Below are 17,500 nucleotides of genomic sequence, written 5' to 3'. Positions count from 1 at the left end.
TGTAGCTGCGGCGCTGAGAGTCTGCAGATGAACCGAAGCCAACGTTCATCTGAACCTGACAGCAGTATATTTGTGTCAAAGCTGCTACGTGACTGAGACAGAAAGAGATCACGCGTGTGTCGATGAAATCTTATCGCTTCTAAACGACTGTTTTCTGTAACCACACACACAGAGAGAGAGAGAGGCGGCTCCTGCTGAAATATGAATCATACATGCAGATGTGTTCCAGATGTGCTGAGCAGAATAAACTGGTTCAACAGTAGCACACGCAGAACCAGCACTCACAGATCCTCATACTGTCACCAGGGCGGTGTCGCCGCACAGCAGCAAGATGCTGATTTACAACGCGGACTAGTCGACTGTAAGATTTTAACCTTTGAAGCTCACTTTGAAAGTGGAGCAGCTGTTCACATCTGCAGCTGCAGAAAAGTGCTTATTAGAATAACGATTTCAATAATAATCACTTGCACGGCACTGAAACATGCAGCTGGTCAGACTAAATCAGTGGATCGATGTGCTGCAGGTAACAATAAGGTCATCAGCGTGAAATACAACAGGATTCAACGGTGAAGGAAATAAAATAATAACCCCCCCCCCGGTTTACTAAACTGCCCAGCGAGTCAGATGTCAGTTTGTAACACAGTGGTTATGCGTCCCGTAGTGTTTGTTGTCTGTGAGCACTAAAGGCAGGTATGTGATGTGTAACAGTAAACTGGAGCACATTTCCCCCATTTCAGCCTCACTCCGCTGGCTGCCGGTGGATTACAGGATCAGACTTAACTTCTTCACTGTCTGTTTTTAAAAACCCACCTCTTTTCCTGGAAACCTGAACTTGTCTGATTGTGTTGATTTTATTGTTTGGTTGTTATTGTTTTATGTGTGAGCTCTGTATTTAGTGCCTGTTATTTCTTTTTCTGTGCAGCACTTTGGACGTGAAATAAATTTTGATTGATTGATTGATAAAGTCAGAGTGAGGAGGACGAGTGGGCCACAACCCAGACTTTCAGCCGGTAGACCGGCGTTCGTTTCCTGTGTGAAACAGAAATCCAGCAGTGTTTTTATTTATCACGTAACTTGCACAAGCAACCGTGATGTTTTCACTCCACAAACCGAACTGCCACTTTTCTCAATGTTGTAGAACGTAAACAAGGTTAATCCCTACTTGTGTGAGATCAGATATGTGTTGTTGATGACTTGACCAGCGAAGCCTTAACCGTGACACATCGTCTGTCTCCGCCTTCAGCGATGGAAACAAATGGATTTTTAAGGATGTGACCCACTTTGGGTAGATTAAGGTTGGGGCACAAAACTACGTGGCTAAGTTCAAAGGTCAAAGGCGTTTGGAGGCGTCCGACAGAAGCAACGCTCTCTGACCTGAGATGACCCGACCATCTCAGACCTCAGACGCCGTTTTAATGATGACGTGATGCTTCTTCTGGTTTTGTTGTTGACTTGTGGTTGGAAATCAAGATGTTTGTAAACTGCCGCCCACAAACATGTCTGGCATGAAGAAGAAACAGAGTCTGTGTCGCTGGTTTTCAGTTTACATTTTATCGGACTGGTGGGACTCAGTACGTCACACGGCAGCTAACGTTACAGACGATTTACTGCGTGCAGTTTATCCAACAGGAGATTATCGAGTTTGACATGTTCTGCACATTTTACGTGTCTAACACAGCTGATGAGGGAGAACAGCTCAGGAACCGCTGTTACTTTCATTTATGTTGTCAGGTCGAAGCTTTGAAACTGTATGATTCCAACATAAGAGCGCCTCAGAGTGGCCACTTTATTAGGAACACCTGCACAGACTGACGTGAAGTCCAGTGTGATGAAGGCAATAATGTTGCATTATAGTCAAGGGGGTTCCTAATATTCTGACCACCTGGTGTGTTTAAACATGGAGGACGAAATAATAGAAACACCGTTACGAGCTTCATGAAAGCAAACTGGACTGTACAGGTGTTCCTAATAAAGTGGCCACGTCCACAGGTTTCACATTTGGAAACAACACAGATAATAAATGAGGGTGTGTTTTTCTGTGCTGACATGTCTACAGTTACACACAGGCCGAGTGTTTGCGCACACACACGATGACCTGAGCGTGAAAATCTGACCAATGAGAACACAGAACTACAGATACTGTACGACACACACGGACAAACACGCAGAGTCATTAAGTTACAGCCTTCAAAAGACTGAAAAACAAGATCCTGTTACTGTGTGTGTGTGTGTGTGTGTGTGTGTGTGTGTGTGTGTGTGTGTGTGTGTGTGTGTGTGTGCGTGTGTGTGTGTGTGTGTGTGTGTGTGTGTGTGTGTGTGTGTGTGTGTGTGTGTGTGTGTGAGGTCGTCACCAGGTCGGGGGGGTTGGAGGAAGTGAGGTGTCAGCCTGTCAGCCTATCAGCTGACAGATCACGTGTTGATTGACATGGTATGATCATTACCATGGCGACAGGATGTCTCTTCTCTCAAAATGCACATCTCGCCCCCGAGTCTGTCCTTGAAAACCGTTGAAAGGGTCCTTGAGGAGGTCCTTGGGAGAGATGCAGGAGCTCCTGGATGCAGAGGCCGTACCTGGAAGGCTTCAAGTTTCACGGGTCTTTGGAAGGAACCGTGGGACCCCAGGAGTTCCACAGGTGCTTGACGAGGCTCTTGAAGTCCTTGAAACAGTACAAAGGGTCCTCAAGGACCCCAGACTCCTTCAGGCTGTTCTCCTGTGGTCCTTGGGAAAGTGCAGGAGGTCACAGAGGAGGTTTTTCGATAAGTTCGTTTTTATCATCTCCTGTTGCAAACAGGTCAGACCGTCCTGTGTGTGTGTGTGTGTGTGTTGTGTGTGTGTGTGTGTGTGTGTGTGTGTGTGTGTGTGTGTGTGTGTGCGTGTGTGTGTGTGTGTGTGTGTGTGTGTGTGTGTGTGTGTGTGTGTGTGTGTGTGTGTGTGTGTGTGTGTGTGTGTGTGTGTGTGTGTGTGTGCGTGTGTGTGTGTGTGTGTGTGTGTGTGCCGCGGGGGAGGAGGCTTATTGAAGGGAACAAATAAAAGTGTTGAGAGCTGAACTCACAGCAGATCAGATAACATCAGAGAGAAAACACACACACACACATTATGTCTGTGTGTGTGTGTGTGTGTGTGTGCGTGTGCGTGTGCGTGTGTGTGTGTGCTAGGGGCCCGTTCGTCACTCGGCCTGTCACAATATTATTCTACCAATTACCCAAAAGGAACCACACACAGTTTTAGTAGCAGTCGTATTAGTGTCGATGCTTTGAGGCAGTCTGGATTGGAGGAAGTAAAAAATAAATAAAAAAGGTTCTTTATACCACTGGAAGCTAAACAGGTTCCCAAACTGGGTTCCAAGACAACCAGGAGTCCTGGAGGAAGTTCCAGCAGGTCCTGATTCTGTTCCAGGAGGTGGCTTCAGATGTTTGAGAGCTTTAAGTGTTGATGACTTCCTGGGTTTCACAGTTTCTGAAGGAGCAGGCTGGTGAGGTTCCAAATGTTCTCTAGAATGTTCTAGTAATAATAATAATAATTCATAATTAGAGATGTACTCTTTTGTACTTTCATTATCATATACACATAATGAAATTCGTTCTCTGCATTTAACCCAGCAGTGGGACCAACTCCAGATCTGAGCCAGGGTCCCTGGTCAACGGCCCTGACTGAAGAACCTGTTTTTGATGGTGGGGGAAACCAGAGGACCTGGAAGAAAACCCATGCAGACACGGGGAGAACATGTAAACTCCACACAGAACGGCCGTGAAGACCGGGGTTTGAACCGGGGACCTTCTTCCTGTGAGGCCACAGTTCTATCCACTGGATATAGCAATGGTTGTTGATTCTGAGGTTCTTAAAGAGGTTCTAAAGGTTATTGGTAAGGTCCCAGGAGTCTCATAGGTTCTGAAAGAGCTTGTTGTTGAGGTTCCAATGGTTTCAAAGGTTCTCAAAAACATTCTAATAGGTGTTGATAAAGCTTTACAAGTTTCTGAGGTTCTTAAAGATGTTCTGTGGTTTATTGGGGAGGTTAGGTTCTCATAGGTTCTGAAGGAGCTTGTAAGTCTTGCTGGTGAGGTATCAGGTGATTTTAGGGTTCCTGTAGAGGATCTAAGACTCACTGATGATGTTCCAGCAGTGTCACTGTTTATAGATCAAGGTTCCAAAAATAATTGATGAGGTTCTGGATGTTCTGAAGGTTCTTCTTGGAGGCCTTAGGAGTCATTGGTGAGGTTCTAGTATTCTCACAGTTTCTGAAGGGAACTGTTGTTGGTGAAGTGTTCAGGTGATTTTGGGGTTCCTGTAGAGGATCTAAGACTCACTAGTGAGGTTCCAGAAGTCCTCTTTTTGGCGCAAAATGCATTCTGGGATATTTGGCTATCCAAAGTCCACAAGTCACCACAGAAGCTCTGTAAAACGGGCGGAGAGAGAACACATCCGGGGATTTGACTGTACTTGGCTAGATGCAGACTTTTTCATTGGAACAGTACTCAGACTCAGACGAGAACGCAGACTGAGAAACAGCTACCGTTTATTGACAACGGTTCTAAAAATCATTGATAATGTTCTGGACTTTGTGAAGGTTCATTTGGTAGGTTCTGAGAGTCATTGGTGAGCTTCTAGACGTTCTGAAGGTCGTTCTTGGAGGCCTTAGGAGTCATTGGTGAGGTTCTAGGAGTCTCACAGGTTCTGAAGGAGCTTGTAAGTGTTGCGGGTGAGGTAACGGGTGTTTTGGAGGTTCTTGCGGAGGATCAAAGAGCATCTGGTGAGGATTTTCAGGAGTCTCACAGGTTCTTGTTATATTTCATGTTGATTGGAGCAGTTTCTAAAGTTCCTCGGAAGTTTCAGGGGTTATTGGGGAGTTTCCAAGAGTTCTTATGGAGGTCTCGGGGGTTCTAAGGGTGGTTCCAGAGGTCCTTGAAGAGTTTCCAGGGTTTTTTTGTTGGTATGTTGGAGGTCAAGAGGTTTGTCAAAAGCGGAAAATCTTAAACTGGAAAACTCAAATGCACATTAAACACACACACACACACACACACACACACACACACACACACATATACATTAAACACACACACACACACAAACACACACACACACACACACACACACACATATACATTAAACACACACACACACACAAACACACACCTATACATTAAACACACACACACACACACACACATATACATTAAACACACACACACACACACACACACCTATACATTAAACACACTCACACACACACAAACACACACCTATACATTAAACACACTCACACACACACAAACACACACACATATACATTAACACACACACACAAACACACACACACATATACATTAAACACACACACACACACACACACATATACATTAAACACACACACACACACACACACATATACATTAAACACACTCACACACACACACACACACACACATATACATTAAACACACTCACACACACACAAACACACACACACATATACATTAAACACACACACACACAAACACACACCTATACATTAAACACACTCACACACACACAAACACACTTGTATTGAGGCACTTCAGAGCTGTCAGTATTGATCATCCTGGAGAGAGAGAGACACAAAACAGGAGGGCGGCCAAATCTCTCTAGATATCACACACACACTGACACACACACACTGACACACACACACTGACACACACACACTGACACACACTCCTCAGCAGTTCCTGATGAAACACAAACCTTCTGTTTCTTCATTTCTCTGCCAGCAGTGTGCTCATTAAAGTGAAATAACATGTTGAAATGTTCCTTCCTATACATCACACGCACACACACACACACACACACACACACACACACACACACACACACACACACACATATATGTATTCACTGTAAACCCATCCGGGACTTTAAACTCTGCCATTGGACTGAAGTCAGCAGCTGCTTTTTATAAAACAGAAACTCGCTGACGGCGTCTGGAAGTCGTTTCTGTCCGATGAGCTTTGAGAGAAGACGCTGCAGAGGAGGAGGGGGAGGAGGGGGAGGTCACATGACCCTTCAGTGAAAGTTTTAACGCAGTAACATGTTGTACTGTTACATCTCCTCAGATTCCTCTTCCCCCTCATTAACATAAAGCAGGATGTTGCTGCAGTAGTTGTTGAGCTGCAGCTGAACTGTTCAGTATCTGACTGCAGCTCACGGTTCTTTTCATTCTGGATCAATCTGCTGATCATTTCCTCCGTTAATTCGAATGATTGTTTGTAAAAGATTCTGCCGTCACAGTTACCCAGAGCCCACAGTGACACCTTCACAATATGACCCCTGCTGTCCGTCAGCTCTCGCTCTCTGCTACGACTCTGCTGCTTAAGTTTTGCAAGAAGACGTCCTCCCCCCTCTTACGCCTCGCAGTGGTTTGGTCCGCTGCCCACCTCTTTCAGACCCTCACAAACTTTATTTCTAAAAAGCGACTCGTGAATTAGTGATTTTATAGAAGATGGATTTTGATGTTGCAGGTTTTGCTTCAACATTAGAGTGGACACATGTTAATAAGGAGGTCGTGGACGTCCTCACCAGCATTAAACATTTCATTTACTGCATTCTGGTTAACGATCAACTTATTTAATATCTGCTGAGTCATGATTCAGTCTTCCCTCCTCTTTGTGTCTTTGTTTGGGGAAGGAACCTCTTTAAATGTGACTGTGGCTCCTTTTCACTTCAATGAGAAATTAATTCATTTTAATTCAGTTATAAACTCCGGCACTTTAATAGCTCCTGTGTTTCAGCAGCTTTTCTGCTCACGTTCAAAACTTTCTGCACGTTCAGGGTCTCTTCCACATACCTGTGTTCCCTGACATGTGACATTTAACGAGAGACTGAAATACCAGATTATGCAGGTTATGCAGACGTGAGCATCGTGGCATCATGTGATGTGTACGTTGGAGGTTAGAGGAAGCGTTCTCTGCAGAGTTTTCAGGAGCTTCTTGAAGTTAGAGAGGGTCGCCCTGCTCCGGTGGCGTGTGGCAGCTTGTTCCACCATCGCAGAGCCAGTGGCCCAGAAGCAACGTAGGCTTGTATTGTGGAGCTTAGGTAGATGGTGCAGACCCAGTAGTCACTCTGTATGCAGCATTAGAGATTTGAATCTGACTCTGGAGGCCCCGGGGGGCCAGTGGAGGTCACTCAGTAATGGAGGGACATGTGTCGTTCTGGGCTGACTGTAACTGCTGCTCTGTTGGTTCTCATTAAGGAACCACTTTACTCCAGGTTCACGTAAAATAAATAAATACGTTTGAAACTGATTGAAATGAAGCAGCAGATCTGTTTCTCTTTAACCTGCTGTTTGTTCAGACTCAAGTTACACCGACTGTCAGTCACACACACACACACGCCTCCTCAAGCCGCCGTGACCTCCGACCTTTCCCGTGTGGCAGTCGCAGTGCTGATGTGGAACACCTGCCTGCCTGAACGCCGCTCTGTTCCCTGTTCTGGGGTTTCATGTTTACGCATCACTTCCTGTTGCTCGTGAAGTTTTAAAAACGTTTGACACACATCGGCGTGATGTCACTTCCTCCAGAGTCAGACGCCTCGCAGATTTCACACGCTCACTGATCGCTGCCAGCTGCAGAGACCCTCGACATCTGTAACACGCAGAGCAGTGCATTGTGGGATCGTTGGTCAGATGTTCACACTCAGAGATCAGACGCTCAAATGATGCCACTTCTCAGTGTGTACCTCCTAGATTCCTCTCCTCGCCTCCTCGCCTCCTCAGGCCAGTGTGTAATCCACGCCGTCGCCTGACGCTTCTGTTTCTGCTTTTTAGTGATTTCACTAAAAGTAGCTGCTGTTCAACATCGATCATTGTTTGTAGAGAAACAACAACAACTCAAAACAGCAGCGAGGAGACTCGCAGAAACCCCACCGCCAACTAACCTTTTGTAACTGTAGAGCGATGCAGACACCAACACACAAGTAGGGGAGACATAATGCACATATTTGTTGTTTGTTGTTTTATTTTTATTTTGTTATTATTATATTTTATATTATTATATAATGCACATGTAAACATATGCGACGTTGTTCTTTCTCTGCAAATACTTTTTATTTTTATATAACTTGCATTTGTTTATTCCATATTTACATATTTCTACATTTATTTATATGTAAAACTGCATGTTTGTCCACGTGTAGCACCTCATCGCCAAAGCAAAACACAACACCATCGATGGTCGTAACACGTCCTGTTTCTCCGATCAGGAACGAGTTATGAATCACCCGATTCACTCTGCACAAGCTCAGTTTAGCATCCTGTAATCATCTTGTGCATTTCCTGCTTTGTAGTTAAACTCATCAAACTGAAATCTATTAGTTTTATTGTTGTTCTCTGTGACGGTGCACAAACACACACATAAATTATGTTAAAAAACAGTTCAAGTGTTGAATAAAAAGCTTATAGAATCATTACAGAATACATATTGTTACATTTCACCCCAGGGCTTGTTCCTAACCCAGACTGGAAAGTTTTCCTCCCTGTGTTTGAGACTTAATGCATTTTCTGTCTGTGTTGCAGAGACATTTAATAACAGACACATGAAACCAGGTTGTGTCAGATTTTAAACACACCGGCTTAAAAGAGCTCCGAGTTACAGACAGAAATGTTACAACCATCTCCCCTCTAAATGCTCACGACGGCGTCGACTCGAAGCAGAAGTATAAACCGGCCTTTAGTCCCTCCAACCAGAGATGCAGGCGAGGAGTCGAAGTAACGGCCGTTTAATGAAATGAGACATTGTAGGTTTGGAGTGAATTAAATAGACGTCTGGCACAGCTGGATCATCTGTTCGTGCTCTGTTCCAGCCTGTGATCTCTCAGCCGGCTACAGATCAGATCTTTACTATCCAGAAACACGTCTGTCAACATCACGGCGTGCAGAAACATCTCCAGGACGCAATAAACATTACAGCGTCTGTCCAACAGTCACAGATTACAGCACATCACGCACGGCACGGAAACCCAGGCCTTTGTTCAGGGCTGTGAAGATAAGATAAGACTTTATTGATCCCTCACTGGGGTAGATCACCAAACAGGAGGTGTGTTTTCATCAGATCAGGTTCATCATCACTGTGGGAAACAACAGGAACGCTGATCTCACCTGTTCTCACAGGACTGGATTCATCACTATTATCACTAAAACACGAGGTGAGTGCTGAGTGCAGAGGACGCCGGGGCTGACGTGGCAGGTCTGGATTATAGCAGCTGAACTGGTTTTTAACGGACCGGCTCTGACATGATCTGGATTTGCAAGGTCGTATGACTCACTTCAGTTTTGGAAATGTAATTAGTTTTAATTTACATGTTAACACAAATAAATACTGCGTTGAAGTCTACAGTCGAGACAGAGACCACACAAGACAGATATCAGCTCTATCAGGTCTGCTGTGTCTCCCACACACTCACCCCTCTATCATCTGTCTGATAACACACACACACACAGCTGAAGGTCAGAGGTCACACTGAAGACTTTCCATGTTTGCATCATGAGTTCATGTCGAGCTGGAGGAACCGGACGATCACGTCTTTCCTGCAGAACGGGAAGAAAGTTGCTGCTTTGTACTTCTGCTTGACTGTATTTAGTTATCGTTATGGTTTTAAACGTGTCCCTGCATACTGCACGACGCCGTGTTATACAACCCAGCGACGAGAATCAGCTCCGCTTCAGCCGCGACACAAACGAATGCTGTTTACTTGTACTGCAATCAAGTATTTCCCAGTATGACAAAGAACAATAGACCTCCGGCCGTTCAGCCTGCAGAGTGGCTTTCTCAAGTTGTTTGTTTTGGACTCTGTGCAGTAGATGCTTCAGCCGGCAGCTGCAGCGCGTTCCTTTGTGGGAAAGTCCTGTGAGAGTGGCGAGCTGTTTGCACGAAGACGACGGCGGATCTGCTGCACGGACTGCAAAACAAACAACTTGAGAGAATCGCTTTGGTTACACTCATAAACTGATTTAGTCAAACAGGACTTTGTTTTAAAGAGACACGAGTTAAACACATCGTTGTCAATTCTGTAAACGTTGGAGGACGAGATCTTTGCCCAGCTGATCTGTGGACGTGAAGAAAGGACGTCAGAGTCACGGGGCGCCCTCAGCAATGTGCTGGTAATCTAATGATGCAACGCCTGTTTGGGACAAACAAACTCTAAGTGTTGTTCCCATGATGCAAAGTTTATCTGCTGCGCTCAGAGGTTCAGTCCTGACAGAGTAAACAGACAACAAGACATCTGATTGGGCAGCACGGCTCATCTTTATTGTGATTGGCTGACAGAGACTCCCCTCGCCCAGCGGACATCCTCCTAAATATCAATAACAAGTACAGAAATGTTTTCACATATTAAAGTGGATTTAGAAAACGCTGATCCAGACTCAGCTGCTGCGTTCTCACCAGAATCCAGATCAACCATTCAGGGTCACAAGGGACGGACGAGGACACAAGTACATGGGGGCGGGACGTCCCTCCAATGAGGGACCAATGGGAACCTCCCGCTCCTGAATCCACTAATCAACGACAATGACATCACTCGCAGCAGCCTTCAATATGAAGACCGCTGCTGAAAACTCCCATCATGCAACAGTCCAACATACAGTAGGGAGGCCAGACCCTGTAGTGCTGTTAATGGCTTTTTAGTGGTTTGACTGACAGGTCAGGGGGACCAATGGGAGTGAAGAGTCCTGAAGCCAGTCAGTCCACATGATTCAGTCATCAAGAACCTGCTGGTTTTCACTACCTGACTGGTTCTATCTGTTTCAGCAGGGGGGTCCAGGAGACCTGGATCTCATGTTAGTTCAGTGATTGTGTAAACAGGTTCCTGCGTTCTCTCATGCTGTGTTCTAGTGTTTTAAAGGTTTGTGGATCTGACCCATCAGACACAGACTGGTTCCTGTGGGCAGAACACGACTGGCTGACTTCAGATCTTTGGTCCTGAACACCCTCTCGCTCTCCTCGGCCCCCAGAGAGCTCTGAAATATCACACCACGGGTTTTTTTCATGTTTTTCTTTTCTTTACAAAATGCAAGTTTCTTCCTGAAATGTAAGTTTAGTATAAAAACATTGGCTTTAAAAACACGATCATGATCAAATATCAGGTACAAAAAGTGCTAAAATACGAAACCACCAACGGGTCTACAACCGTCCTCAGAGCCCAGACAGTTCCCACACTCCTGGATCCTTTACAAGACGTCAGTGAAATGCTTCTGTAGGCCGGCTCAGTGGTTTTTGTTCCTGAAGGCTGAAAGCGAAATGTTAAAAAGGGACTTTGGTCTCTCACGTCCCGGATCACACCGGAGTCCTGATCCTGGACCCAAACTAAGAACCTTTCAGTGATCAGTGTTTGATATTAAGGTTTAAAACTGCTCTAGATCCCTCAGTGTGGGAACGTTTGAGGACTCAATAAACAATTTGAGTACTTTTAAGTGGACTTTAAGAAGCTCGTAGTCCTTTGAAGAGACGTAAATATTCCTGAAAGCCTCTCGTTATTCCGAAGACGCTATCTCCCGAAGGATCACAGCCCCCAGGATCAAACCGCCAGGATGTTTTTAAAACGATTTCCTCTAAAGGTCCACGTTGTTTTCTGAGGCAGTGGCAGAACATTCCTCACAGATGATGAAGAGCACGATACTGAAACTCTACCACGACTCAAATCCCTCAGGTAAACAGTCCCATATTGACGGAGATTACCAACTGGTCTGTTTGGACTCCCAGTATCAACAGCGTCCTTTAAAAATGTCCTCAAGAATTCCTCAATTAAAATCCCAGAATATTCCTAACGGAGCAGGACGACAGTACTTCTGAAATGTCCCTCGGTTCTCGGCAGTCGTAGGGGCAGCAGTTCGGGATCTTTTTGACCATCAGCGTCCATGAAGGACCAAACGTAAACCCTGTTCTTGGTTTCCAGTAGAATCCAGATCACAGCTCAGTGTCTCTGGTTTTGTACTTGTAAGATCCGTTGATGCAGAAGGACCAGCTGATCCAGCACCAAGCTGGTCTTACTGTGTGACGGACGGGGCTGGGAACCAATCCCAGCTGTGCTTTCATAGAGTGGGAGGGGCTTAGCGATGCTAGATGCCGACTGGCCGGTGACGACCAGGAAGAGCTTTGGTTTCCCTGATCAGCGGATGGCTGCTGGTCCCGTAAGGCAGGGCCACGCTTATTTATAAAACTTTACTGAGGTCGGCTCTGTCCTTGGCTCTGATTGGTCAGAATAACAAGGTAGGCGGAGTCCTGTTGCGCCTCAGTATAAAGTTCAAAGAGCAGAGAGGACGTCTGTGAGGGGTTTTTGTGCTTCCTTAGTCTCACAGCTCTGTTTTACCCGATGCCTCTCATTGGCCCAACCATCAGGAGGAGGAGTCTCGCTGGTCCTAAGGCTTTTCTGATTGGTCAAAATGACGGGTTGGATCAGTGACATCCTGAGTGTTGTGTTTCGGGACAGTACGGCAGGGCAGGGCTGTGATTGGTCAGTAGAGGACGGTGGGCGGGACCTTGTGTATCCTGAGCGTCTGGATGGAGGAGAGGATTTTCTTTTGGTGGCCAGCGAGGGTGACGCCCACTCTGAGCAGGTCTCTATGGAAACAGACAGTATGGAAAGAGATTAGAGCCAAAATACAGAAAACACTTGAGTGTGTCACCGCTTTCTGAACAGAAGCTGGGTTAGGGTCTGGGGTTTTGGGGTTAGGGTCTGGGGTTTTGGGGTTAGGATCTGGGGTTTGGGGTTGGGTTTTGGGGTTAGGGGTTTTGGGGTTAGGATCTGGGGTTTTGGGGTTGGGTTTTGGGGTTAGGGTCTGGGGTTTTGGGGTTGGGTTTTGGGGTTAGGGGTTTTGGGGTTAGGATCTGGGGTTTTGGGTTAGGGGTTTTGGGGTTGGGTTTTGGGGTTAGGGGTTTTGGGTTTGGGGTTTTGGGTCTGGGGTTTTGGGTCTGGGGTTTTGGGTCTGGGGTTTTGGGGTTCGGGATTTTGGGGTTAGGGTCTGGGGTTTTGGGTTACGGGTTTTGGGGTTAGGGGTTTTGGGTCTGGAGTTTTGGGTTAGGGGTTTTGGGGTTCGGGATTTTGGGGTTAGGGTCTGGGGTTTTGGGTTAGGGGTTTTGGGGTTAGGGTCTGGGGTTTTGGGTTAGGGGTTTTGGGGTTAGGGGTGTTATGTAGTAACGTAGCGAGTCTCACTCAGTGTTCAGCTGCGAGACGATGTCCAGGCTGGTGAACCCGCCCTGCAGGAAGCTCTGCTCGTATCGCTCCATCTTTATGGCTCGGAGCCACTCAGAGACTGAACCACAGGCCGAGAGGGGAGGGGGGACGCGCTGGTCCAACAGGGGCTGGGACGGGCTGAGAGACAGACAGGATTAATGAGACAGGAGGGTGGGGACACAGCTCCAGACTGTTAACATGAGAACGTTTTAATCAAACAAAGCCGACTGTCCGGGAGGGATGCTTTCAAACTAAACCTCCATAAAATATAAGTTCTTGGAGAGACAGAGTCTGGCTTTTAGTCTCTAGCGTGCGTCAAACACCAAAAACATTTCCCAAAATGCAGCTGGGCAGTGTCTTTCATCATCCCTGCCTGGTACACAGAACTATTTGTTGGATCAGTGTTGCCTGGCAACTCTGAGGAATTGTTGTTTTCACACTTTAAACAAACATGTCTTATGCTAAGCTAAGCTAACGATGTTCAGCACACAGACGTGTGGGCGACATCAAACTGACCGTGTGACAGTCAGAGAGGAAGCTTCCTGCTAAGACTGTAACCTTCAAAATAAAAGCTCAGCGTGTACAGCTGCAGGTACGAGCCGACGTCTCTGCTCGACGGAAGCAGGTTTTTAAATATCTGGACTTTTTTTATTTGTAAACTGAAATCATGAGCAAACACAGGAGGGCGGAAGCCTCCGAGAGACAGACAGGATATTGCTTGAGCTGTAATCCAGGAATGTGATCTGCTCTGCACCTGCTCATGTAAAGAACGGTCTGTGTGTCAATCACACAGCTGGCTGCCCCACAAGCCCCGCCCACAGGCTTTGTGTATGTGTGCGCCTTTGTCTGAGTGGCAGACGCCGACCTCTGACCTCTGACCTCCAGCAGCTGGTGCATAAGTGACATTCCACAGCTGCCAATCAACACCCCCCCCGTTAAAGAGGTGTGTTAACCCGTCTCACCTCGGACCCTCCTGATGCGTCACTTTTAGAGAGGCGGGGTTTCGGATCAGCCTGTCGAGCGCCGCCACCACGTCGCAGAACCTCGGCCGGTTGGCTCGTTCCTTCTGCCAGCAGTCCAGCATGAGCGCGTGCAGGGAGGAGGGGCAGTCCGGCGGCGGGGGCAGCCGGTAGTCCTGCTCGATGGCGTTAATCACCTGACGGAGAGAGAGACGGGTTAACCGTCTGTGACCTTGATATTTAAACTTAATGTCATTTATTTCATCTGGTTTTCACCGGTTGGTCCTGCGTTTAAAATATCTGACAGATTCATAATTCACCTGCTTTTTAAAGGAGTTTTAACGGCAGACTGTTTTTTATTTATGGCTGAATAAAGTGTTTATAAAATCTGAAGGAGCCCAGTTAGAAAATAATGCGAGTCTTGGAGTTTTAGCATGCATGTGTCTCCGGGTCAAACTAAAAGCTGTGTTCCTTCTTACATCCTGGTTGCTCATGTCCCAATATGGCCGTTCTCCGTATGACATCACTTCCCACATGACGATGCCGTAACTCCACGCGTCGCTGGCTGACGTGAACTTCCTGCAGGTCAATGAAAAAATCATGTTAAATATTTAACCCCACTGATCTTCGTCCCCGTGCTGCGACCTGCAGGGCGGACACTCACCTGTAGGCGATGGCCTCGGGAGCCGTCCAGCGAATAGGAATCTTTCCTCCCTGAAGAGACACAGACAGTTAGCTAACGGGAGGAGGCTGGTAGCAATTCTTTCAAAATAAAAGCATGGTATATGCTATATGATAACAAAACCCTGGAGAGGTGCGCTGTTCCTTTAAGGCTCATTAGCACATAGCAGACTTACCAGAGAGCTGGTGTAGGTCGGGTCGGACGAGTTTTCAGTCAGGAACCTGCTGAGACCGAAGTCTGACACCTGAGACAAACAAAAACAAATGTATCATTTTCAAACTGACATGCAGACAGACAGGTGGGCAGGTAGCCCGGTAGGCAAACCGTCTCACCTTACAGACCAGGTTGGAGTTGACCAGGATGTTGCGAGCTGCCAGGTCTCGGTGGACGAAGCTCATGTCGGACAGGTACTTCATCCCCGCCGCGATCCCACGCAGCATCCCCACCAGCTGGATGGTGGTGAACTGCCCGTCATTCATCTGCAGACAGACAGGTGGGAGGTGAGACACAGACAGACAGACAGGTGGGAGGTGAGACACAGACAGACAGACAGGCGGACAGACAGACAGTGAGATAGTGAGACAGACAGACAGGTGGGAGGTGAGACACAGACAGACAGACAGACAGTGAGACAGGCAGACAGGCAGACAGGGCGGACGGACAGTGAGACAGGCAGACAGACAGACAGACAGACAGTGAGACAGACAGGCAGACAGTGAGACAGACAGGCAGACAGACAGTGAGACAGACAGACAGTGAGACAGACAGACAGTGAGACAGGCGGACGGACAGTGAGACAGACGGACAGTGAGACAGACGGACAGTGAGACAGACAGACAGACAGTGAGACAGACAGGCAGACAGACAGGTTAGGCCCGTCTCACCCTCAGGAAACTGTCGAGAGCTCCGTTCTCCATGAACTCGGTGAGGATCATGACGGGACAGGAAGTGGTGATGACGCCCTCCAGGTGGATGATGTTGGGGTGCTGGAACTGACCCATGATGGACGCCTCCGACAGGAAGTCCCGCCTCTGCTTATCCGTGTAGCCGCCCTTCAGGGTCTTGATCGCCACGTAGTTCTCCTTCCGGCCCGGGACCCTCAGCCGCCCGCGACACACCTCGCCAAACTCACCTGGACAGGTACAGCAGAGGGTTTTTTAAATTTGGAAACTGTTCTGCAGCGTAACGGGAGGTCGCTCCCAACCAGGGGAACATGTACAGACAAATACCTGCAGGAACCAATCAGAGCAGAGCTAACCACAAACACCTGTCCAGTCTCTGAGTCAATAAACTGATTCATGGGTTTAATATGGAGCGCTGTTCCTTTAAGGCTCATTAGCACATACCAACACTTCTACACCTCACGCACACACACGCACACACACGCACACACACGCACACACACACGCACACACACACACACACGTGTGAGTGCATTGCTGAAAACTTTTAACCCTTGTTTCCGAGGCAACTGCTATCCAGTTACGTCTGACTAATGTCATCACCAGAGACGACTGATGTTACAGTAGCCACACACACACACGCTGTTGACTTTTAATAAAATGTTGGAGAACAAATCTGATGTAATGTTTTTATAGCGTTTCTCCTGACGGTGGGAAAGTTAACGTTCTCCTCTCAGAGATCAGAGTTCACAAACCTTTCCGGCAGTTTGTTCACAATAAAAGTCTTTTTAACACCCAGCAGCATGTGTTGGTTCTTCAGTAACAAAATAAAGGTCTTTTTGTGTTGCAGCTCTTTACCCAGACAATAAAATGTTCCTCTAAAGGTTTCTTAGCTGAAACGTTTCTAAAAGGTTCCTCAAAAAGATGATTACTAACATTTCCTAAAAAGTTTCTAAACGTTCCTAAAAAACAAGTTACTTAAACATGCCTAGATTCATAAAAAGGTTCCAGGGTTTCACAAAAATCCTTAAAATGTCCTGGATCCCCCCAAAAAGTTTCACAAAATGTTCCTTTTAAGTTCCTTAAACATTACCGTACTTGAATCCCGATCTAAGCCCTAAAAAGGCCCTGAAAGGTTCTTTGATCCCTGCCGAAATCCTAAAATTACCTTAAGTCCTTAACATTTCTAAAAAATGTTCGTGGCTGCTAAAAAATGTTTAAGAACCTAAAAGGTTCCTTAAAAGATTTGAATATATTAGAATATAGGGTCCCTGAAAAGTTCATGGTTCCTACAGAGTTGTAAAAAGTGTGTTCGATTACTAGATTTAAGAAGGACTCTTTAAAAGGTTCATGTGACCTTCATAAGTTCCTTAAGCACGCTAACGTGTGCTAAAAGGTTCCTTAAAGGTTCTTTAGTGCCCGTAAAGGTGCGAGGCTCACCTGCTCCGATCACCTCCTCTATCTTCACGAAGGACGCCTCGATCTCTTTGGCGAACTCCCTCACCGCCTCGTTCGGGTCCTCGTAGGTAAACGGGTCGATGTACACCTTCATCGCTACGACAACGACACCACACCATCATCATCATCATCATCATCATACAGTGCTTTAACATCAACACTGAGGAAAACAGAGTGTGATTGGATGAAACTCACTCTGTCCCATCTGGTAGTGTCCACTCTTATCATTCATCTCCGAAGCCCTCGCTCTCCTGCTGATGGAGGGAGAGAGGAGGGAGAGAGAGGAGAGAGGAGGGAGAGA

At 46.7% G+C, this 17,500-nt stretch overlaps 1 protein-coding gene and 1 pseudogene across 4 annotated transcripts in view; both read right to left on the bottom strand.

Annotated features, from left to right (window-relative positions):
- The window catches only part of LOC119912628, a 337,535-nt pseudogene that overhangs the window by 100,466 nt on the left and 219,569 nt on the right, over positions 1 to 17,500 (bottom strand).
- Positions 10,249 to 17,500, bottom strand: part of LOC119912599 (ephrin type-B receptor 4b-like) — a 20,905-nt gene continuing 13,653 nt past the window's right edge. For 2 of the 4 annotated variants that reach the window (XM_038731866.1, XM_038731870.1), the window contains exons 12-21: positions 17,395 to 17,450; positions 17,182 to 17,295; positions 15,724 to 15,971; positions 15,172 to 15,318; positions 15,015 to 15,083; positions 14,822 to 14,871; positions 14,637 to 14,736; positions 14,161 to 14,354; positions 13,178 to 13,336; positions 10,249 to 12,585 (exon numbers count right to left, since the gene is read on the bottom strand). In XM_038731866.1, coding sequence (XP_038587794.1) covers positions 12,480 to 12,585; positions 13,178 to 13,336; positions 14,161 to 14,354; positions 14,637 to 14,736; positions 14,822 to 14,871; positions 15,015 to 15,083; positions 15,172 to 15,318; positions 15,724 to 15,971; positions 17,182 to 17,295; positions 17,395 to 17,450 — 1,243 coding nt within the window. In that variant the 3' untranslated portion in view covers positions 10,249 to 12,479. Of the gene's footprint in view, positions 12,586 to 13,177; positions 13,337 to 14,160; positions 14,355 to 14,636; positions 14,737 to 14,821; positions 14,872 to 15,014; positions 15,084 to 15,171; positions 15,319 to 15,723; positions 15,972 to 17,181; positions 17,296 to 17,394; positions 17,454 to 17,500 lie in introns of all 4 variants that reach the window. The other 2 variants (XM_038731865.1, XM_038731867.1) reach the window with 1 other exon arrangement.

The sequence above is a fragment of the Micropterus salmoides genome, unplaced genomic scaffold, assembly GCF_014851395.1.
Source record: "Micropterus salmoides isolate LMB-PRFRI ecotype aquatic unplaced genomic scaffold, ASM1485139v1 Ms_hic_scaffold_2, whole genome shotgun sequence".
In the NCBI taxonomy this organism is placed as follows: domain Eukaryota; kingdom Metazoa; phylum Chordata; class Actinopteri; order Centrarchiformes; family Centrarchidae; genus Micropterus; species Micropterus salmoides.
The sequence above is the reverse complement of the archived record's forward strand: the minus strand, read 5'-3'. Positions and strand labels throughout refer to the sequence as shown.